This window comes from Polyodon spathula, chromosome 6 (assembly GCF_017654505.1).
Source record: "Polyodon spathula isolate WHYD16114869_AA chromosome 6, ASM1765450v1, whole genome shotgun sequence".
Lineage (NCBI taxonomy): Eukaryota > Metazoa > Chordata > Actinopteri > Acipenseriformes > Polyodontidae > Polyodon > Polyodon spathula.
Window position 1 is genome coordinate 71578392 of NC_054539.1, and position 16127 is coordinate 71594518.

Sequence of the window (16127 nt, forward strand, 5' to 3'; positions counted from 1 at the left end):
AAAAAAAACTTAATTAGGTTCTTTTTAAACATAAATATATCTTTATTTACACACAATTTCATGGTCAGATTGTCAGCTGACGTTTTACATTTCTCTGAAAGTCATTGTCAGTGTCATTAGAAACAATTATTTTATAGAAAAATAACATTTGAAATACTAAAAACATATTTTGCAGAAGATACCTTACACAGCGATATTAAGTCTTTGTGCATCTGTCATCAGTAAACCCTTTGTTGCATCCAATTGATTGTATTCCTCAATGAGAGAGGACAAGGATGAGACTGCTTCTGTGAAACAGCTCTGCTCCATCCCATCTACATGCAAGTAATGGTGAAGGTGGGCCTGGGATCACAAAATAAGAATGAAAGCAGATTAGAATTTATAAAAGTGGACAGTGCCTTCAAGGGAAGCTGCCCTCCAACTCTGAGGGTACATATAGCTCAGGAACCACTGAGGCTAGAACAGAGAAGCAAAGTATTTTAAAGTTGTTTGTAGGACACAACCACTATGAATTTTTTTTCAACCGGTTGAAATCAAATACCAGTTGGGTCAGTCACTTTTATGACTTTACTTGACACAGGGGGGTCTGTTCAACTGGTCTAAATAGTAGCACATCTAAATAATGACACTGACTGAACCCAGTATGCTTTGTGTTGAGGATGTCAATGCTGAGAACAAAATGCTGTCCATTGCACTATACCTTTTTCTTGTAGAGTTTCATGAATCTGTCTTTCAGTTCTATGAAAGTAGACTTGACACAGGTATTGTTTGCCAAAGCTAGCAGGGAATGGGAATGTCCAACTGGAGGCACAGAACACAGGCCAGTCTTCCAGCCTTCCTGGTTCCAGGACACAAATGGCAGAGAAGGTTTCAACCTGGATAAACAAAATAGAAAAATATTCCAAACAAATAGAACAAAAACAGCAAGGAACCACTCAGGATAATGGAGCAGTCCAAGCAAAGTTGAAAAGTCCAACCACTGAGGCTTTCTATTTTTCGTGGTAGTTTTATACTGTCACAACGGTTTTATTACTCTCAGAAAAACAGCTTTTGCCTTTGCACTTGCTTCAAAGTGGGGGCCCTTGTGTTAAAAATAGACTCCTGTTTATAATTAATAAAGACCAAGGTTTTGCAGGTACTCTTTTTCTGAGCAATTCCCTTTACTGTATTTTTTGTCTGCAGTTGCCTGCATAAAACGAGCCTTTTAACTTAAGAACTGAGTGATTTAAAAAGTAGCTTGGAAGGAAACGATCCTTCCACCCAGGCCACTGAAATTGTTACTACTTTTCTGCCAGCTGCTGCCAAACTGTTGTCACATAGATGTGACTTTTCCTTATGCCTACCTAAATAGCTGATCCCACTGATTGAATTATCTACTGCTAAGCATGCTGGGAGATACAGTTGTCTATCTTTCTTAGGGTTACAATCCCACAACTCACTGCTGAGATGATGCATTTCTATGGAAACGAGCAAAATACATACCAGGAACTGAATTCAAAATTAACTTGTATCAAACAGACAAAAGAATAACAAGACAAATAATTAATAAAATATGAGTGGTTTTAGTAAATCTGATCACAGCAGGTTCTCTATTAAATCACAGTCACACTGCTATTGCTTGGTACTCAACAATTATGCAGACAAGCACAATCGAGGGAACGCTTTGTTAAGTGTTGTGTAATTACCAAGGTTTTATTTCATTTAAAATAATAACTAACAACTTAAAACACGTTAAAGAGAATCGCTCAAATGTTCCAAGTATCTGCATAGACTTAATAAGGACTACAATAGGGTGAGGTAATCAATAGTTGCTCGATATACTTATTTACTTACAAACTTTCATGTGTATATGTATTTTAATACTAATGCAGTGATGTGTCTGGATGCTGACTCAGGAGCGACGAAGATGAACACACGCTGTCCTCTGAAGCATGTGCCATCAGCCGACTGCTTCTTTTTATACACTGCAGGCCCACCATGCAGCCACCTCAGAGCTATCTCGGAGGACAATGCAGCTCTGGGGAGCTTACAGGCAACTCGGCCAATTGTGCTCTGCCCCTGGGAGCTACCGTCCACGGTCGGCAGTGGAATAGCCCGGACTCGAACCGATGACATCCAGGCTATAGGGTGCATCCTGCACTCCAGACGGAGAGCAGTTTTTTTTATTGTTTCGACCCGCAACAAAGACATCACAAGAGCTCTGTTATAGCTGAAAGGCACTGTTAGTTTACAGCAGATTGGAATGCTTTCCAGGGTGCAATAAGTAAAACTAGCTGGAAATTATTTTTGTGCTTTTGCATAGGATGCAACTACTTGCTACTAAATATATGACAAATGTAGTTCATTTTTTAAACACTCAAATGTGCTCTCCTGTGATACCATACTAAAATAATGAAACCTTGTGTCTCACCTTTCAATGTTCCTTCTGAGATCAGAAACTTGAACATCCCCTCTCACTATCAGAGCGCAGGCCAGGTAAAGGTTGTGCTTTGGGTCAGCATGAATCAGCTGGTGATCTTTACTAAAAGCATCAGAAAACATCTGATCCAACCTGCAAACAGAATACGGGTCAAACTAGCAATGTCTCTGCATGAGAAAAACAAACTATAATAAGAATTTAATAAATCAACATCTTTCTTTTTTTTCACAAAACAGAGAGTGTTTTTTTTTGCTAAATGAGTGCTGTTTAGTGGAGCTGAAAGAGTCCTTTATAGGCACCCATGGAAGACTTCCAAACTCAAACCCAATATCCTGAACTTCTGAAAACACAAATAAACAGTCAAGAAATAAAAATAACTCGAGAAGTACTGTACCTCCTTGAAGGAACATTAACATCTGCCAGTGTGTAGAGTGGAGATAAACTGGAAACCAGATAGTGAAGTCTTGGAAATGGAACAAGATTCATAGTAATCTCATTGAGATCCATATTGAGGGAGCCCTCAAACCTGGCAGAACTGTAAATAAAACAAAAAAAACCACTAACTGTATCAGCTGCTCAACAGATTCTTTATCATTCTCTTATAGATAATCTACCCCTATTACATATTTTCAAGGTATTTCTTTGGAAAATCTGATTGCCGAGTTAGACATTTTTCTGAAGCACTTTTAAAAATGTTACTGCTGACATCAGCCTCTAAATACAGTACAGTATTACCCCGTGAAAACAAAACACAGATTTTGTATAATGTGATCATTTTCTCAGTAAAGAATTAGATGTGTCCACCCTACCTGGTTAAATTGAGTAACATGTTTGCCACTATGTTGTTCATTGCATCAAATGGTTTCTCCTGGCCTTTGATTCCACCCTGACCAGAGATTATAGTGCTGCTCTGTTTGATTTCAGCTCCCAGCTTTCCAGAATGGGACATGTGCTTAATTTTGTTGACGATATCAACTAAGGACTGTAAGGTGGTACAAAATCAATGAAGTTAAACCTTTTACCACTAAAAGTCACTGTGCATAAATCACACAGACACATATTCTATGCCATACTGTAAACTCTTGCAACATTGGCTTTGTTTACTGAAAAAAACATTGTGCTGCAAGCTAGGCAAATTCTTTTTATACAGGTCAGTACTAATGCAGCAGTAAAAAAAAATGTATTACCATTTTAAAATGAGTCAAAGAAGTAATGTTATAGGAATACAAATAAATAAAAATCACACAAATTAATATTTAACATTTAGAACTGCACTATACAAAGAGATATTAATGTGGCAGTCTGGATTTGGGGGTGTGATGTGAAATCAGAACGGTTCCATTTATTCTAACTTTAATTCTCATAGACAGCTATAAGTACCCATATAAAATCAGTATAAATAAATAAACCCATATTATAACAAGTTGCCCATATAAAGTAATCCCCTTTGACCAAAGTTGTTGCTGTAACATATCATGAGGGAAACTGACCCAACATTGCAGGGCTTTAATTCTGTACTATGTCTCCATTTCCTACTCACTTGGTTTTCTATTGGTAGTACACAGTCTGCATGCTCTGTTAACTCCCGCATGGCAAGAACACTGTTATAGGGGGAGGTGATGACATCGTCCTCAGCAGAGGGGTAAACTGAAGTGACTATCCTGCAAACCTCGGGGAACTCATCTTCAAGCACGTTCAGAACAGAAGTACCTAAACCAGAGCCAGTGCCTATTGGACAGAAAACAGAAAATACAGTTTTCTCACATGCATACATGTCCTGATCACTAGTAAAAGGTGACAAGGGAAAAATGACATTTGTAGCTAACAACGTGGCAACTGACGTCACATTGATTTGTGACGTCTAATCTTTCAGGTTAAAAGCCAGTAGAGCAGAAGAACTCTTCTGTCAGAGGTCGAGGACAATGGAGTGAGGAATTATATATTGAGAGTAATATCCCCAATGTGTTCCAAACTGAACTTCACATAACTCACCTCCGCCCATGGAGTGAATAACAAAGAAACACTGCAGACAGTCACAGTGCTCTGCAGCCTTCCTCAGATTCTCCACAATCTCATCTCTGTATGTGGAGCCATACACTTTGTGCCCTACTGCCCTGTAGAACAGAAAGACATTGTGCTCATTCATTTTCCTTAAAGCAGACTTCCCTCCCAAAGCACATTCTTTGCTCAGTCAAAAGGAGAAATTATAATCATACAATTTCAGTCAAAACAGCCCAAACAAAGCTATATTCAATTAAACAATTTCATATCTAAATAGGTGATACCATGGGGGTGCACTAGTTACTGTAACCACAAAAGTTGGAGGTTTGGAAAAGGATATGATGCCTGTTGTTTCTGATGAAAATGAAAGCATAATGAATAAATATCTACCTTTACACATTTATATGAACCCAGTTTAGCTTTATGTGTACTGCAGTTTCTTAAAAATATGTTGTTGAGAATTTGCTTTTAAGGTTCAATCTTCATAAACATAAAAGCTATTGGTAAAACCGTATGTGACAATATATATTTCAATATAACCTACTAAGCATATTACAACTAGTGGATTACTTGTGGGGTTGTATTCTAGTTCCAAATGTCCTATACCCCACAGTATTTGGACTGCATTCTTGTATATTTTAGTAGTTCTGAATTGAGTGTTTAATAGTTATGGGTTGTTTGGATTTGCCACCAATTGAATAGACCCCTAAACTAGAGGATGCAGTTAACCCTTGTAATGTGGATATCTCACCAGTTGTTGCCTGAGCCTGATACATCGGTAATGAGTTGCTTACTGTCAAAAACATCTCTCAGAGGTCCTTGAAGTATTTCATTAACCACACCTTCCTCCATGTCAATCAGAACAGCCTTGGGAAAAGTTATATACATAAATCATAAGCTTATGCTAAAATGTATAAAAAAAGAAATTCATTGTAAAGAAGATATATAGTAAATAATTTATTATATTTTACCCTGGCTTTTAGGGATCTTATTTTTCCTCCAGAAATATCATTATTGTCCTCATCACTTCTCCTAAAAAGATTAAGCAGTGTTCTATTAAATTAGGATTTATATAAAAAGATTAGGGTAGCGATCATTTAACAGATAAAAATGATTCTGTATCAATTGTATGCCCCAAAGCATTTCTAAAAAAATGTTTCACAGCCCCCGATTACAGATAAAACAAACATCAGGATCTGCCAGTCTGAAACCAGCTGCAAGTCATACTCAAACCAATCTTTAAACAGCATGCCACAAATAAGCACTACAAGGTATATTTCAAAATGGAACACACTGATGCTTTTTTGTGAGTCACTAAGTCCTAGTAATTTTTCATTTCAAAGTACACTACACAGATCAGAAAGAGAGCCACAATGTAATACAGTAAAACTTTACCTGGTATCAACATTCCTGAAGAAACTACTTAAAGCTTCATCATAGATTCCTTTCTAGAAACGGAGAGAAAGCACAGTCACGTTCAGATCCTAAATGTAGTTAACCCTTCCTTGTAAACTTTTCTGTGTAGAGGGATATGCATGGTGTTACTTCCAACATTTTTTTTAAAAAAGAAGTATTGTATCAACCTCTACATTTCAAGCAGGGAAAATAGTTTCATATATCTTCATACATTTTGTAAGTTACTGATATAGTTTAAAATAATAAACTTCTGGCAAAATTACAGTTCATACGTTTGTAGCACATGTATATTTATTTACACAGTAAATACATTTACTACTTACTTTATTTACACTTGCATGTTCCCTTAAAGCGAGGTCCCAAAACCGAGAGCCAACTTGATTACCACACTGACCAACTGAGAAAAAAAGGAAACCGCTACTGCGAACACAGCCTTAACTTAGTGAGAATCTCTGAGAGTTGATGTTTTACATAAATGCTAGTTACAGTTCAGTACAGCTACAGTACGGGTGCCTGCAGTTTCGGGACGTTCGATTGGCAAATTCATGGGATAAACTGGTACGAGAATGTTCCTTTACCCGCTACTAATAAATCGCTGTTATACCCAGGTGTAATCAATGGTGACTGCATTTATAAAACGCATTTGACTTACCCTGTACCACAACAGATTGTGTCATCCTAGCACAGCTGGTACACTATCCCAGTAGAGTCAAGTGTGCTTCGAAGTGTTAGCTCTGTAATTACAAACCAGTGTCCTCGAGTATTTCTTGCTGCATCGACCCCAGGATACAGCTCTCTGCAGCAACACAAGAAGATCTGTTTACTAAGAAACTATACAGCTACCAATGACTAAGAAACTGTCAAACAGCGACTACATGTTTAGTCGTCGCGATACAGTGACGTCCGTCTCCATAGAAACCACCAATGCTGGACTACTTGATTCTTGACACCAGGGGGCACTAAAAACACTAATTTAAGCACAGGTTTCGTCAAACTGCAGTCTAAATAATAATACAGTACTGTATATAGCTACCGTGTAGCCTGTCAGTCAAGCATAGCACAGGGAAAAGGGATAAGAACATAAGAAAGATTATAAACGAGAGCAGGCCATTCGGCCCCGATGCCACACATAATCCTGATCTTTTTGACATGTAACGAACGGGCTGCTGTACACTTCCATTCACTATATAGGTCTTCAATGTAAAACACATGATTTTAACAAGTGTGTTCTTTCATTTCAAACATGGTACCTGTATATAAGGGTAAAGAAAACCCTCGCCTTATCTCGAGCAGGATTCTTCAGTTCACCCAGTCACTTTCTTCCAGGTCTGAATGTTAGAGGCTGCAATAGAGGAAGCAGCTGGCTGGTTATTGCCAGGAGAAGGGCATTGAGGGGGTGGGGAGCTTTACCAATGAAGTATAAGGAATTTAAGAGATTTCCGTTCTGTTTTAAACTAAATACATGTTTGATATGTGTTTCTTTCAAAACTGCACATGTGAGATTAGATGCAGTATAAAACTGGAACTCTACACCACTGATGTGTGGAATCTTGTATCACATGGAGTGATACCAGTACTGACAGTAGGAAGTGTACATTTTGTAAAGCTAGTGTGGTATGTTTGACTTGCATGCCCCAAGTATCACAATATTAATGAGATCAGTGATAAAAATAGGATTGATTTTAAAACATTGATTATCATTCCTTTAATACAGAGTCAGTAAGGCATTCAAACAGATCTGTCATCTAATACTTTAGTGATCATTTGTATATTTTATTCACTCAGTGCTTAGTATTTGTTTTGCCTTTTTATCTGTGTTCAGTACACGTGCTTTATTTAACCTCCTCGTCATCACGGGTGTGCACTGTATTAATTGGGAAATTGTGAAGGTGAGGCAGTGAGCGTTTTATACATTTCTTAAACACCTCCTTTGATAGAAGATACTTTCATGCCTGTAGCACACCTCACATCAGAGCATGTAAACTACTATTGTTAAACGTCACTGTAATTAAAAAAAAAAAAAAAAAAAAACAATTGCAAAGTAGCAAATACCTGTGAAAGCATGAGTAACACAAACAGAGCATATCGCAATGCTATTGAAAATGGTGTTTCCAGAGATATAGGTATGACTGTAGGAGACACTTGTTTTCCAGAGATACAGGTACGGCTGTAGGAGACACCAGCACCTGGGCCATCCTCAGTTGTGAGACAGAAAGACATTACTTGCTGGTTTCACAGATCCTGACTACCTTATCTAAGGAGACAATAGGTAGTCCAATAGTAAAGCTGATAGGTGTCTGTGAAACTAATCGATTTAATTCCTGGCATGCTGTATTAATACAGCCCCAAATGTATTAAAATAAAAACACTCATGAAACATTAAACATATTTTTGCAGTTTTACAGCTTTAAGCGCAGTTAGTAAATTGCATTAGAAAACAAGGATCCTTTCATAATCCAACTGGTTTTGGATACTACAGTACACACATTCGGTGTAATACAGGAGTAGATTGTGTCTGGAAGATTCATTCAAAACACAAAGCATTATCTAAATGTCACTTTATTTCCAATTAAAGGATTAGCTTGTTTTTGGCATAATACTGTTTGGCCTCCAATAAGCATACATGATAAAGAACTCTTGTGTTCACAATGAGATTGCAAATGAGCACTTTTGTGATAGAATAAAATAAATAAAAAGACAGGTTTTCAGTTGGCATGTTTATGTTAATAGAGCCTGAAGCCATCCTGGATAGTGTTCCTCACAATGACAGCGCAATCTACCTGGTGTGGTATAACCAGAGCATGAAGAACACTTAGTCTTGGGTTCTGTTATTCAGATAGCAGTGCTGGCAGGTGCAGTGGTTAACCCACAATAACTTACAAGGAAACATTCTCACAGAAAGCGTAGTGGCAATGCAATGTCATGCTTTTACTACATAAGGCAGTGGATATACTATCAGATACATATTGCTTCTCTCTTGTGTTCTGCTTTGATGCTGCAGGTCTTTGCTTTGTGGATGTGACAAGCTGCTAAGCTGCTGGGCAGGAGTTGACGCTGACAGCTCCACTGACCAGTGCTGCTTTACTGAAGCTCACCGCTGTCTCATTGATCATGAGGTTTCGCATACAGCCAGTGTAGGCTGTTCTGATGAGCATGCTCTGGGGGAGAAGAGATTCTGGAACAGAAAAATACAACATCGCAAATGAAACCCATGAACCCAATTCTGAGATTACTATACAGGCTTTTATTACCTCTTCTATTTGAAAGCTTTACTCCTCCCTTATGATGCTGCCCATGATCTAGGCCCTGCCTATTTGAGTTCTGCCTACTAGAATATGTTCTGGCCCAAAGTTTGAGATCAGCTAATGGTCTTTTGGTATAAATCTGATGATAAAAAGAAGCTATATGGTGCCAGATCAAACTGAGTTTTACTTGGAGTGGCAACAGGGTAGATATTTTTAAATCTAGGCTAAAAACATGTATTTATCCAGACTAAAGCGTTGTTATTGTGTTACTGTAGGTGCAAAGCCCCCACATGAAGGAAGCTACTTGGTATATAAATGAGTATTAGGGATTATGGACTGTTTAGTGGATTTTTTTTTTAAATAACTAAATACATGCTACTTTCCACTTGTGTACAACATGGTTATTTATTGGCAGGTTCAGGTTGTTCCAGATTTTTTCACCTCATGTGTTGCTAATATGTTTCCACAGTGCAACAGACTACAATTAATTCAACTTGCCTGGCACACCCCCAATAAAAACAGGAGCCTTGCTGTCTATTGCTCTGGTATTCAGTGGCCCCACCACGTGGGTAACCTCTGAATCAACATCCAGCTGCACTACATTGGCATCCCTGATAACTGGAGATGGGGAAACAAAAAGGACACATGAACACAGTTGTCAGAGAAACAGAAACAAGGACTATAGGAACTATTGTAATATTATCTGACTTATACATCTTTAATTTATCATTTATACTTTGGAGCAAAACACAATGACTGTAACTCCTATAGAGGTGGACAATTCTCAGGAAAATAAATATAATTATAATTTCTTTTTTAAACATATGAAGTCAACCCTTCATTAGCTGCTATCTTGTCCTGCAACTATAACAGCACAACATATTTGGCAAGAGATGCATTTCTACACATTGGGTATATCTTTGCCTTTCATTGCTCAACTAACATCACCAAGGCTGTCTGGAAAACTATGTGTCTCTTTGTCAAAAACCTTCTGCCTCGACAGCCGAAACCAGCCTAAATGATTTCCTTTGAGGACACACTACACAAGACGAGCAACCACTACCAGATTCTTTGTGTGTTCAGGTCTGTAGAGACACTGCTACTGGGGCAAAGCAGATGTCTATGTCTTTAATTGACCTTCATCCTTCTGTTACCAGCATCTATCAAACACAAAAGGCCTGCGCTTGTGTTTGCTTGCTTTCTCATGGGCTTTGCTGTGGGTTATAGTGGGAAACAAGTATTCAATACCTGCAATTCTGTGCCATCTGCCATCACACAGACCTTGTTTTGGAATGACTGAAGTGGCAAATTCTCTAATTCCATTGTGAACTTGAACAATCACCTGCAATTTAGAAAGGATACAAAAACATTACATTTACAATGCAGTCTCTACAACACAAGTGTAGTAGATTCGCTTTCAAATGCATACAAACTGTAAGATATGGTTATCCAGAGTGCATAGGTTTTGTTTTATATTTTTTTTTCTTTTTGCAAAATAAAAATGTATAACCTGACAATATAGACCAGTTGATGTGTGGCATTAACAGCAGCTAGCACAATAATAAACACATTACAAAGATGAGCTATATAAATTAACACAAAATGATTAACGTGATTTGATAAGAAATAAAAAAAAAAGATTTTCATATACATTTATTAAACTGAACTCATTTTCTGTATTAGCTGTAAACATACCTTTCGTCCTGGCTTAAAAGGATAGTAAACCCCAGTGAAAATATTGTAAAATTATGTTGAGGCACAGGTAAGCATAGTAAATCACAGGTACATATGGTAAAGTAAATGGCATGAGTGGTATAAACATAGCAAACTGTGAAATGACTGTGGAAAATATGTACTTGTGCAGGTATTCACTGACTGTGGTAAATACGTACCTGCCCGTTGTTTATGTGCATGTTCAGGTATTCACCACTCGAGGTGTAAACGTGCAGCAGAATTCCTGAGCTGGCTCGGGGGCGCACCTCAAACACCAGCTCGAACTTCAAGCCCAGGTTAAAGGAATCGTCTGCAAAAAATTAGAGGCGCCATCATTTTTAAATTTGATTAGAATTATCTATTACAAAACAACAATGTGCTAAAATGCAAATCATGGGCCCTATACATGAAGCATGTTTTAATATTATTTTATTTTTATAAATCCATACATACTGTAAATGTATTTATTAAATTTTTTTATGAACTGAGCCCTGGGGCTGCTACAATCTAATGTATGCAAAGAACAGTTATGTTGAAGATACTGTACACACGTGCGATTGAGTTTCTTCAGGCTTGAGATTATACACTTCACCAAACTGCTGAAAACCTTTATGCAGATATTTGTGCTGCTTACATATCTCTGCATTACCTAGAACTACATATCCTCCCTCAGCTGAGAAGTATGTTCCAGACTCTGTGGGCCCATTAAAGCAGGGTGTGACCCCAAACGTATGGGAGACTGAAGCGAGCCACTGGCCATTCAGCTGGATACTCTTCACACAGCCGGTAAAACTGCGGACGGAATTGATCTGAAAGCACAAATGCAGAACATTATGAGACAGTGTTGAACAGAAGTGTGTGGAGTACTGGTAAATACCAGGGTAAAACTTTATGCTTTTCTTGTTACTAAATCCACCTATATCCCATTTTGTACACCTTACCTGTGTTACTTTACTCTATCACCATCATCATTAATTAATTCATGTATTTATTTATTTAGTACATTTTATTTGGATTATCAACCCAATCCCTACTTTTCACAACTTAGTGTATATGACTAGGGTTACCATATGACTCCATGTACACTAGGACAGTTTGGGACAATTCAGGTACGTGTAGTCCTGCTGTGAAAGGTACCCGAGATAGTAAAACATACTAGAATGCTTTGCGATGCGAGCTGAAAAGCCTGAACTGTCCTAAACTGTCCTAGTGTTTTATCCTGCACTTGGGTGTAACATCTGTTTACTTATACTGATCCATAATGCTATGGTAGTAATATAAAAACAATCTCATTGGTTTTTCTATCCCATAACTTTATTTTGTTTTATTAAAAACGTCCTTATATTAATTATCTTCTATATTCACCCACCCACTATTGAGGAAAGCATTCAAACTAATCTATGGAGGCGTGTTTCTGATGTTACCTGTATGTTTTTATGAGCTTTCCCAGGGGGCACACCTCCCACATAGAATACACCACTAACATGCCAAGGAGCACCAGCCTCTGGGACAGTATCCTCCAGCACTCGAAGACCATCAATTATTAAAAGCCCCTTGTTCTTTTCACGGGTAAATATGACCTGAAAACAAAGCCGGAGTAAGGGGTTATTGATTACCTTCAATTCTGACATCACTGCCACCTGAGGTTTTGATATTGTAAGGGAATGTAATTGTTATTCTTAAGACACATAAAATATATCTTAACTAATGCTTTCTTGTTTTTAACACCCTGTTTTAAAACTCACAATGCACCCCTATGGCCTCAGTATAGCTCTCAGAATCATGCCAAATCCATTGCAGAAACATGTTACCTTATCAGTACCAGAATGCTACTGTGTGGGACTAATATTTGTTTAAAATCCATGTTTGTTTATACAGGTGTTCTGTTAAGGTTTGTTCATGCTAAAACATTAGTATTATACTGTAGTTCCCCGGTGGTATTTTTCAAACTCAACTGTAATGGAAGGAATTGTCAATGATCTATCAGTGTGTACTGTGAAAATGTATTTACTACAGGGGCTGTTGAGGCATATCAGGAAAAGTATTCATATACAACACTTCAATGCAATTATAAACATGTGTGGTAATAACTGGGTAATTACCATGTTTTTTGCTGGTTTTACATAGTAACCACAGCTGGAATAATTGTGTGACACATGTAACTGGCCTGTTGTGTGATGTACTGATGTTACGGATTCTATCCCCTGACAGTGAGATGAGATTGGCTAAAAGGTCTATATCCACAAATGAAGACGATCCTGGCTCTTTTGCATAGTGGTCACGATGCTTGCTTGAGGTGTGTGGAGTCACCAGTTTGTGCCAAGCCTCTGCCCTGGTACACCAAGCTGGTACCATGTAATTACATCATGTTGCAAAATGTATTTTCACAAGGCATTTCCATATCAGTACATAATAGTTACCATATGACAGTTACAACAGTTGGCAATTACAATGTAGTCTCTTGTAGTAGTAATGTAGTCTCTTTATTTATAGCTTGTAGTCTAAAGTACAACTGTTCTTTTGTTCACTTACATTGTGCCATGCTCCATCATTATATTTCTCCTGGCTTTTGATTTTTAGCTTATGGTTCCCAACGTTGAACATGTAAACTAGTCTGCCATGAGCAAGGAACAGTGCCATGAAATTGTCTTCCTCTTCATTTGACACGTAGAAGATGAGGCCATGGGAGGACTGGGTCCTCAAACTGAGGGAGAAGTGGGACCTACAGTGCAATGCAATAAGCAGAAATAAAATCAGAAAACAAAAATAGATTTCACGTGTGATGAAGTGTCAACAGTATGTCACAGTTTTGGCGCACTACAATAAGCAAGCACATATACAATAGCATGAAACATTTAGAAGACAGAAAACGCTATTTCAAACAATAAATAATTAACCGAGAAAACATCACTTAAATACAGTAAACTAACCTTTCCTTGAAAAAGTCAGGAATGCTGCCATACTCCAGTCGGCTGTTTGCTGTCCCCCCAAACTGGTGTGCATGCTGTGTAGCTCTGGGTCTGGCTGACAGATAGCAGTGTGCCTCTTCCTTTCCTCTCAGCTCCTCAGGGTTATCCTTTAGAGAGTAAGGAACCTCTGGGGTGCTTAATTTATCTCTGCCCACCTTTGCAAAAATGAAATGGTGTTCACATAAAAGAGCATAAAGTTTGTATCTATGAAAATATCCTCGCCTATACCACAATATAGCAAAGCAACAGTCTATAAACACTTCAATCCAGTGATGTGCAAGCATTCTAAACTTAATATGCCAGAAACACTTTAAGAACAACTTGGCATGGTTGTGAAATATCTTATTTATGCAATGTTGTTTTTCTTTTCATTGTATAACTCAGCTTCTAGGGGATGTAATAAATACATAGAACAGATGTGGTGTTTCTTACAAACAATAAGGGAAAGTGTTGCAGGGGGACAGGGTAATGGTAACAGTCTGATGTGCAAACTGTGCTTAAAGGACGATTATGAGAAATATATTTAGGCAACTAAGTTGCTTAACTCCTGAATTTAAAAAGTCACCAGGATATTATAAATGTAGCCCTTTATTGTGATTTGAACTTTACTGCCACTCTGTCTTTCAATCATTTGAAAGGGGACATTGTTTGCTTGGTGCTACAATTGTACAGCTCTTAATGAGCACATTTGTTTTGCTTCTCACCTTTCTGGCGCGCCCTCTCTTGGGTTTCGAGGAGTTTCTGTCAGGTTTAGCGTACAACGCAGCAGGAGGTTTCTCCATGGGGCAGCCATGCAGCAAAGCCTGAACCTTCTCAGTGTACCTCTGAAAATCTTCCACCTCCATGTCTCTGTCGGGCCTGTGGCAAACACAACAGAAACTATACTGTGGATGTGGAAAAGTAGTAAATAGTCTCATACAAGATATGGACCTCTATAGGAAAAGATTCTGCTCTTGAAAGATCACGTACCTGCTTAAGAATGCATTGCTGATGCATCCTGTGAAGTTCAAGTACTGGCCACTAGGTGACCCCCCAAAGTAGAACTTGCTGGGTGCAGAAGCTTGTTGATGTGTGATACCTTGATGACTTTTACTTTGCCTGTCTTTGTCATCGACAATCAGCTGATACCTGAAGGTCAATATCCCAAAGGCCCACAAATTAACACAACGTTAAAGCAACTCAAATAATTGACAAAATACTAGATAGGACAAGATGTACAAATCCAGAACTGTGAATGATCTTTTTGTTTTTTGAATTTACAGTACATGCATAACATTCCTATTAAAGTTCACTAGAAAGCATTATTAAAGCTGATGCCAGTAATTGCATTAGTCTTCTGGGTTGTTTAAAGAAACTTCTGCAAATAAGAAATCTACAACTGTGTATTTCCTTAGTGCAAATAATGTCAATATAATGCAACAACGAAAGGTCAAAATACATCACGCTTTACCTCTGTGGAGTGATCGATGCAACGAGGAAATGAGTTTGGCCATCGTTATAATGGTTCTTTTCTGACCGCACTTTGGTTCCCTTAGTATTGAGCACGACTGTTCCGTTTTCCAGAGAAATGGCAAGCTCATCAGACTAATAGAAAATCCGGGGTTAGTTCTTATAGTTTTGTATAGACCATGAAGGGGTATGAAATATCATAGATCTCATAACTAATGTATTATTCTTGTTCATATTCACTTTGCATATCATTCTCTGTTTCAGTCGTCACACCCTGGGGACTTTTTAAAACTCAGGGACAGGGAGTTTTGCAGGGGGGACAGGTTAATTGTTACAATCAAGGTTACAATCAGTTCCAAGTCCAATTTCCTTTTAATCAATTCTGAATTAAAGTGCAATTCCTTTGAATGACTTGAAATTGGAATTGATTAAAAAAGGAATTGGAAATGGAAATAGAATTAAAAAAAAAAAATGACCCTGGATTGACCCAGACCCTGGTTACAATCTGGTGTACATTGAGGCACAGGAATGCTTTACATTTCATAGTTTGAAAAAGCCACCATGATGTGATGCCTGAAACAGGAAATTCAGACCAGAAGCAAAGTTACTCTTTAATGATTTATTTGCTAGAATTCTCTCCAAAAAGCAAAATAGTTCTTTGAGCAGTGCAGTATTTGTGCCTATTGTTATGGATATATACTGTATGATATGCAGTAAAACACATTTGCTGAAAGGCAGGCATACCCCCTCATTGTAGTAGAAAAGCAACCCAGCAGATTGCATTGTTCGGAAATCGAAGCCTCCTTCAAACATCTGGAAGGGAGAGATTTTCTGGCTTGAAGCGACAAAACTTTCGCCGTTAAAATAGGCTTCACGGGACACCTGGGCAGAAACACAAGAAAAGAAGACGTCAGT

The 16127-nt window shown here is 38.1% G+C and overlaps 2 protein-coding genes across 3 annotated transcripts in view; both read right to left on the reverse strand.

The window, feature by feature from the left end:
• Positions 1-18: 18 nt before the first annotated feature.
• Positions 19-6579, reverse strand: LOC121317575 (tubulin epsilon chain-like). Its single transcript, XM_041253660.1, has 12 exons — positions 6489-6579; positions 6160-6233; positions 5816-5868; positions 5392-5452; positions 5172-5287; positions 4412-4533; positions 3960-4147; positions 3229-3401; positions 2814-2954; positions 2411-2551; positions 701-875; positions 19-342 (listed from the first exon to the last, which is right to left on the reverse strand). Exons 1-12 carry the CDS (start codon positions 6511-6513, stop codon positions 184-186), a joined length of 1428 nt encoding a protein of 475 aa, XP_041109594.1. The 5' UTR covers positions 6514-6579; the 3' UTR covers positions 19-183.
• LOC121317574 (laminin subunit alpha-4-like) overlaps positions 6547-16127 on the reverse strand; it is a 41906-nt gene continuing 32325 nt past the window's right edge. For both annotated transcript variants that reach the window (XM_041253658.1, XM_041253659.1), the window contains exons 29-41: positions 15957-16094; positions 15214-15347; positions 14733-14891; positions 14468-14621; positions 13725-13918; positions 13327-13516; positions 12219-12374; positions 11444-11603; positions 10974-11104; positions 10330-10423; positions 9580-9699; positions 7087-9011; positions 6547-6632 (exon numbers count right to left, since the gene is read on the reverse strand). In XM_041253658.1, the coding sequence (XP_041109592.1) occupies positions 8866-9011; positions 9580-9699; positions 10330-10423; positions 10974-11104; positions 11444-11603; positions 12219-12374; positions 13327-13516; positions 13725-13918; positions 14468-14621; positions 14733-14891; positions 15214-15347; positions 15957-16094 (1776 nt within the window). In that variant the 3' untranslated portion in view covers positions 6547-6632; positions 7087-8865. The remainder of the gene's footprint in view (positions 6633-7086; positions 9012-9579; positions 9700-10329; positions 10424-10973; positions 11105-11443; positions 11604-12218; positions 12375-13326; positions 13517-13724; positions 13919-14467; positions 14622-14732; positions 14892-15213; positions 15348-15956; positions 16095-16127) is intronic.